General features: G+C 39.3%; 1 gene segment (V, D, J or C); it reads left to right on the forward strand.

Annotated features, from left to right (window-relative positions):
• On the forward strand, positions 2,015 to 2,515 carry LOC106503924. The segment is given in 2 exon segments: positions 2,015 to 2,064; positions 2,196 to 2,515. Coding segments are annotated over 2 exon segments (369 nt in total).

A 7,983-nucleotide genomic window follows, 5' to 3' on the forward strand; every position in this document is an offset into this window, starting at 1 on the left:
CAGATTTAATGGAGATTCCAGGGCAGGATCTGTAAAAACTTCAACCAGTTCAGCTGAGGCTGCGATTACTTTGAGATAAGAAGATAAGTTCTGTTCAACTTTAAGGGGTAGGCCATTGTAGGTAACAGCTCTTTGCTGTTTGCCATTGTCTACTAAAAAGATGCACAATGTGAGAGTTGTGAAGTAAGTTTTACTTGGGGCAAAATGAGGACTGCAGCTGGGGAGACTGAATCTCAGATAGCTCTGAGAGACTGCTCCAAAGAGGCAGTGGGGGACAGTCAACATACAAGATTTTGGTGAAGGGAGAATTCAATGCAATCAAGTGCTTACTTTACAAAAGATTTTCTGCTAGTCACAAGGAGCTGATGTCACCATGAAGGGGTTTAGCGCTTTTCTAGATATGAAGAGATGCAAGGATTGGGATCATGAAATCAGTTCCTGAAAATATCTAGCCGTGTAAAGACCTGTTTCCCCAGTTTCCCTGGAGCACAGAGTGCCTCACTCTCCACCCTGCGTTCCCCTCAGCGGGCGCTGAAGGTCAGCAGCTGCAGCAGCGCAGGGCTCAGTGTCTGTAGAGGCAGGAGGCAGGTGCCCTCGCTGCTGTTCAGTGGCTGGCAAACACTCTTGGCAAGCGCCAGTTTGTAGTTGACACCATGTTGCTTAGTAATATCCTTAGGCATGGCTTTCTTTTTACATTCCTACACAAATATCATAATCAGTAGTGGTCTTACGATCAGCTGTCTTATGGAGGCCTCTTGTGGTATATTCCCTTAGAACTAGGTGCACAGAATATAGAGGCTTTTTGTGGCTCTTTTGGACTTCCCTGGTGGCTCAGATGGTCAAGAATCTGCCTACAATGCAGGAGACCTGGGTTCAATCCTGGGGTTGGAAAGATCCACTGGAGAAGGGAATGGCTACCCAGTGCAGTATTCTTGCCTGGAGAATGCCATGGACAGAGGAGCCTGGCAGGTCTGGGGTCGCAAAGACTCAGACCTGACTGAGAGGGTTCCAACTGAATTAATGGGAACAATATAAATTCAAAGGTTTGGTAACCTGATGACCAAAATCTAGCATCTATTTGCCCTCTCTGAACAGACCTGGGCTGTCAGAACAAATAGAGAAGAGAAAGGGACCACTGTGACAGGACTCCATGTCTGCGAGATTCATTCTAGCCTTCTGCAAAGGGAGATTATCTTTTCTCCTACTATTAGGTCCCAAGTTAGGTAACTGAACAGATGTTGTGGTGAAGAATTATAGTGATCGCTACATTGATATGCAGGTTGAGAAACCTGCAGTAATTAGCACAAACAGATTTTTCTTTTCATAAAACAATTATTTCTAACTTAAGTGAAAGAAAGCATATGTAGGTATGAGGATAAATGATCATTACATCTTATGTTGTTTCCATAATCCATTACATGCAGTATTTTAAAACAAGTTCCATCATAGATGCAACAGCTGAACACAGTAGTTCGTCAAATTATCACTCTTCCTTTCAATATCAAATTTGACTTGTGTTTATTTTCAGATATAATTGATATCAACTGAAAATGGGTTTGGGTGGACTCCAGGAGTTGGTGATGGTCAGGGAGGCCTGGCGTGCTGTGGTTTATGGGGTTGCAAAGAGTCGGACACCACTGAGCGACTGATCTGAACTGAGCTGAAGAGCTGCTGCTGCTGCTAAGCTGCTTCAGTCATGTCCGACTCTCCCACCAGGCTCTCCCGTCCCTGGGATTCTCCAAGCAAGAACACTGGAGTGGGTTGCCATTGCCTTCTCCAAACTGAAGAGCTGGTTAATGCAAAAGGAAGTTTGGGGTGAGTGAGACTCTCACCGGGTCCATAGAGAAGTTGACATGAGCCACATCAACTTGCTACTCCAGGAAACTCCTGTTTCCTGTTGTGGGGCGGCAGCAGCACACACCCAGCAATACTTCCCTCACCCTGTCAGGCTCACCTCACCTTGCAAAGCCTTGACATTGAAGAAGATATTTTCCATCTAGTGGAAGAGCTGAAACATGCTTCTCTCCAGCCTTCTGAAGGTGGTCGTGGCTTCACTGTGTTTGGGTAAGGATGGCCCCAGTGGAGCTGTGCCTCCTCTGTGACCTAAGGCAAGAAGGGGTAGTAGGATCTAAAATAGGATTTCTTTATTCCATACCACTTATTCCTAAGGTTCTGATTCTATTTTTTCTCTTTAGGATCCATTATTGCCCAGAAGGTAACTCAAGACCAACCACAAGTATTAGGGCAGGAGAAGGAAGCTGTGACCCTGGACTGCAAGTATGACACCAGTGATTCACGTTATAGTTTACTCTGGTACAAGCAGCCCAGCAGTGGGGGGATGATTCTCCTTATTCGTCAGGATTCTTATAACCAGCAAAATGCCACAGAAGGTCGCTACTCATTGAATTTCCAGAAAGCAAGCAAATCTATCACACTTGTCATCTCAGCTTCACAGCTGGAGGACTCTGCAGTGTATTTCTGTGCACTGAGTGAGCCCACAGTGAGACGTGTGTAGGAGGGGCCTGCACCAAAACCCAGGGCCCTGCTCCACCTGCTGTAGAGCTAGAAGAATTGACTAAGGAAATTCAGAAATGTCTGAATTACAAATCAGTAAAAATATGTGTGAATTGTTGGATTTTCATTTCAATTTATTCATGTTTACCAAAAGTTTTCACTTTTGTCTCAGGTTCAAAGGATTTGTTAACGAAATAAGCCACTTGTTATATACAAATAAATAATATAGATGTTTATTGGAGAATTATCTAACTTACTTTCAATATATAAGCATTAAACACACTAACATTAAAAGAAAATAGAAATAGAAAGAGCAGATTATGCATCACCAAATTGGGTTTTGACCGACATCCAGACTTGGATGGAGGTCAACATCCAGACTTGAGAGTTTTCAGCACTGGGAAGTCCGAAGTCACAACATATCTGGAGTCCCAATTATGAAAAGAGTCCTCTCCATGGGTGAGACTTCAAAGATTGCAGTTCAGGGCTCCCATTTACAATCCCAGGGCAGTTGCAAACTGATATCATCCTCAATCTGTGACTAAATTGCAGCTCTGGTTTCATGTTAATGCTGTTCGTTTTGTCATGTAAAACTTGGAGTGTTGCTAAGGCTGGGGATCCCTTTAGGAGCTCAACAATCTCAAGATTCCTTCCCCATCTTATCCATGGTGCTAGAAGTCTTGCACTCAGAGTAGGCAGTTACTCAGTCAACTCACAGTCAGGGCAGTGTCCAAGCAGGTTAGAAGCAAGGTCAGAGGCCTGTTCTGCTTTGTCTCTGAAGCCTAAACAAGACTGTTTATTTAATTTTCCTAGCAATTCATCAAATATTAATTGACTATATGTTATATTACAGGCGTTGTTTTGTCGTGAAATCTGTGTGTGATTTTCCTTCTTTTGAATATCATCTTGTTTTACACCATTTAATAAATTCATTCATTTTAGTTTTGTTAGCTGAGTTAATTGCACCCTTATTTACATTCTAAGCTGCCTACTTTGTGCTAATACTCGTTGCTTATTAACACCTCTATCACTGAATGGCTCAGTTTCCATAATATAAGTTTTTCCTGCCTCTCTTCAGTCTCATCCACAAACAGATCGATAATGAGTGGCTCTTAGAAGGACATTTTGTGAAGTACTGTATGAATTATGTTCTGTCTCTGGTCTTGCCTTTCACTGCACACGCCTCCAAAACCATTTTTGCCATCATGTGGCTGATTTTGCGCCCCTCTAGGCCCTCTCTTTCAATCACTGTTACACAATCCCAAATATTCCTTCTCTCCAATTTCTTCCTTCTACCTTGATTCCCATTTTTCTCAGTGTTTTAAAAGTTGAATGGTAATGGGTGATTGCTAAGTGATCTTGTATAGTAGCTGCCTCTTATATTTGTATTTGGAAAACAATTGTGTAGAGTAGAAATCTTAAGAGAAATGTCTTACATTCTTTGCAATAAGTGAGTCTGGAAAAACTGGACAGCTAAATGTAGAAGAATGAAATCAGAACACTCTCTAACATCATACACAAAAATAAACTCAAAATGGATTAAAAGCCTAAATGTAAGACTGGATGCTATAAAAATTCTTAGAGGATAACCTAGGCAGAACACTCTTTGACATAAATCACAATAGAATCTTTTCTTGGTCTACCTCCTAGAGTAATGAAAATAAAAACAAAAATAAACAAGCGGAACCTAACTAAACTTAAAAGCTTTTGCATAGCAAAGGAAATCATAAACGAAACAGAAAGAAAATCCACAGAATGAGAGAAAATATTTGCAACCGAAATGACAAAGGATTAGTCTCCAAAATATACAAACAGCTCATGCAGCTCCATATATATATATATACATATATATATATATATATATATATACACCAAACAACTCAAATTAAAAATGAGGGGACGATCCAATAGACATTTCTCCAAAGAACATGTACAGGTGACCAAAAGGCACATGAAATGTATGTGAGACAGCAAAAGAGACAGAGATGTTTGAAAGAATTTTTTGGACTCTGTGGGAGAGGGAGCGGGGGGATGATTTGGGAGAATGGCATTGAAACATGTATAATATCATATAAGAAATGAATCGCCAGTCCAGTGTCGATGCAGGATACAGGATGCTTGGGGCTGGTGCACTGGGATGACCCAGAGGGATAGTATAGAGAGGGAGGTGGGAGAGGGGTTCAAGATGGGGAGCATGTGTACACCCGTGGCAGATTCATGTCGATGTATGGCAAAACCAGCACAATATTATAAGGTAATCAACCTCTAATTAAAATAAATAAATTTAAATTTAAAAAAAGAAAAGATGCTCAATGCCACTAATTATTAGACAAATGTAAATCAAAACTACAATGAGATATCACTTCACACTGATCTTTGGGCTTCCCTGGTAGCTCAGTTGGTAAAAAATCTTGGGCTTCCCTGGTGGCTCAGCTGGTTAAAAATCTGCTTGCAATGTGGGAAATCTGGGTTTGATCCCTGGGTTTGAAAGATCTCCTGGAGAAAGGAAAAGCTACCCACTCCAGTATTCTGGCCTAGAGAATTCCGAAGACTGTATAGTCCATGGGGTCACGAAGAGTTGTACATGACTGAGTGACTTTCACTTTTATTCACACTGGTCAGAATGTCCATCATCAAAGAATCTACAAACAATAAATGCTGGAGAAGGTGTGGAGAAAAGAAGAAGAGGGAACCCTCTTACACCGTTGGTGGAAATGTAAATTGGTATAGCCACTATGGAGAACAGTATGGAAGTTCCTTAAAAAACTAAAAAGAGTGCTACCATATGACTCAGCAATTCCACTCCTGGGCATAAATCTGGAGAAAACCATAATCTGAAAAATACATGTACCTAATGTTCACTGCAGCACTATTTACAATACCAAGGGCATGGAAGCAACCTATATGTCTATGGAAAGAATGGATAAAGAAGATGCGGTACACATAGACAATGCAACATTCCTCAGCCATGAAAACAATGAAATAAGGCCATTTGCAGCAACATGGATGGACCTAGAGATTGTCACACTGATCGAAGTCAAACAAAGACAAATATCATGTATTACTTATATGGGAAATCTTAAAAAACGGTACAAATGAACCTATTTCCAAAATGAAAGTAGAGTCACAGATATAGGAAACAAATTTATGGTTACCAAGGGGAAAGTAGGGGAGGGATAAATTAGGAGGTTGGGATTGTCATATACACACTAGTATATATATATATATATATATATATATATATATATAATATAATAGAAAACTAAGGAAACCTACTGTAGAGCACAGGGAACTCCACTCAATACTTTGTAATGACCTATATGGGCATATAATTCTAAAACGGGTGGATATGCTGTATATGCACAACGGATTCACTTTGCTGTACAGTGGAAACTGACATTGTAAATCAACTATACTCCAGTAAAAATTAACTTTAAAAAGTTTTAAATTTGTTTAACTCAAAAAATCTTACCATCCTAACAGACATTCTTTTACCATATTAATAATTTTAAGTATATAATACAGTGATATTAAATACATTTACATTATTATTAAACAGCAACATTATTCGTCTCTAGAACTCTTTTCATGCCGAAACACTGAAAATTTGTACTCATTAAAAAGTAACTCCCCATTCCCTTGTTCCTCCAGCTCCTGACCACTACTATTCTGCTCTCTCTGAGTCTGACGCCTTAGACATCGTGTATAAGTGGAATCATGCAACACAGGTCATTTTGTGTCTTATTTCATTTATCATGATGTACTCAAGTTTCATCTATGTTGTAGCATGTTTTAGAATTTCTTTCCTTTTTAAGGCTGAATATTTCTAACCTTTTTAAGGTTAATATTCGAGGGTAAGTATAGAGCACATTTCATCTATCCATTCATTTGTTGATATTTGGGTAGCTTCCACCTTTTGACAGAAACATAGATATTTAAATATCTCAGTATTTTGGGTATATACCAAAATATCAATTTTTGGACATAATTAGAAGTGGAATTCCTGAATCATATGACACATTTGTTTTTAAATTTTTAATAAATGTATATCCTAGTTAATTTGAACAGCTGTCCTCTAGACTACTTTATCACAAGCCAGTTTCAAGGACTAGAGAAAGCGAGTAATCAGGAGCTGAGAGTGAAGTTTTGGGACTCTGGTGGTTCACCTAAACCCAGAAAAATCTGTCATTTTGCTATAGTGCATTGCTCCTCAGGTGCCTAACAATTGATCTGAAAGGAATGGCCAAGGCATTACCTGGTGGTCAGCTCCTGAGCTGCAGCTTGGATATTCTTTCTAATGTGTTGCTGTCCTCTTTTGGTGAAAGGGTCAAATGTGTGATTATTTAGTCACTTTTTATTAGTTCACTGTGCAGAAATAAAGAAGAAAGTAGTTAGCAGACTGTATTGTGTGCACGTGTGCTTTGTTGCTTCACTCATGTCCAGCTCTTTGTGACCCTGTGGACTGTAGCCTGCCAGGCTCCTCTGTCCATGGGATTATCCTGGCAAAAATACTGGAGTGGGTTGCCATTTCCTCCTCTGGGGGAATCTTCCCAGCTCAGGGATCCAACCTGCAGCTTCTTCATTGCAGGTGATTTCTTTACCACTGAGATACCAGGGAAGCCCCTGAAAACAGGGAATCAGGTTTTGTTATCAGAGAGATTTCTATCAAAATTATTAGCTCTGCCATGAACTTTCTAGATGCTTGTGAGCCTTGTTTTATTACATAAAATGGGAGAGTGATATATTTTTTGACATTTTATTGTGGTAATTTATCAATAGTGTAGTCACAGGGGCTGACAAGTAGCAGTTGATTAATAAATGAGAATAACCTCAATAGATGCAGAAAAAGCATTTGAGAATATTCAGTATCCATTCCTGTTTAAAAACTTCTAACAAATTAGGGCCTAAGGAATTTCCTCAACTTAATAAAACACCTCTACAAAAACTACATCAAACATCATACTTGATGGTGAAAGAATAAATGCTTCCTCCCTAATTTCAGCACTAGGGGAAGAATTTTGGCTGTCACTGTTTGTATTAGTGTTTTACTAGGGATTCTAGCCAGTGTAAAAAGGCAAGAGAAAGAAACAAAAGAACACAATTTGAAAAGGAAGACACGAACCTATCTTTAGTCACAGACAGCATAATTATCTGAGTATAAAATCCAGGGAATCTACAAAAAAACCGCTATAAAAAATAAGAAAGTTAAAGTCAAATAAACACCTACCATATGCTCCAGGAATTCCACTCCTAGATATTCACCCAAGAGAAAAATGAAAGCACATGTCTATTAAAAATGTGACACACAAAAGTTCAAAGCAACTTTGTTTGTAGAGCCTCCAACTAGAACTAACAGAAATGTTTGTCAACAGGTGAAAGATTAACAAATTGTTTTATATCTATGTAATGGAACTTTTCATCAATACAAAGGAATGAACCATTGTTACAACCATGAGAGAATCTTAATTA

Source organism: Capra hircus, chromosome 10, assembly GCF_001704415.2.
Source record: "Capra hircus breed San Clemente chromosome 10, ASM170441v1, whole genome shotgun sequence".
Lineage (NCBI taxonomy): Eukaryota > Metazoa > Chordata > Mammalia > Artiodactyla > Bovidae > Capra > Capra hircus.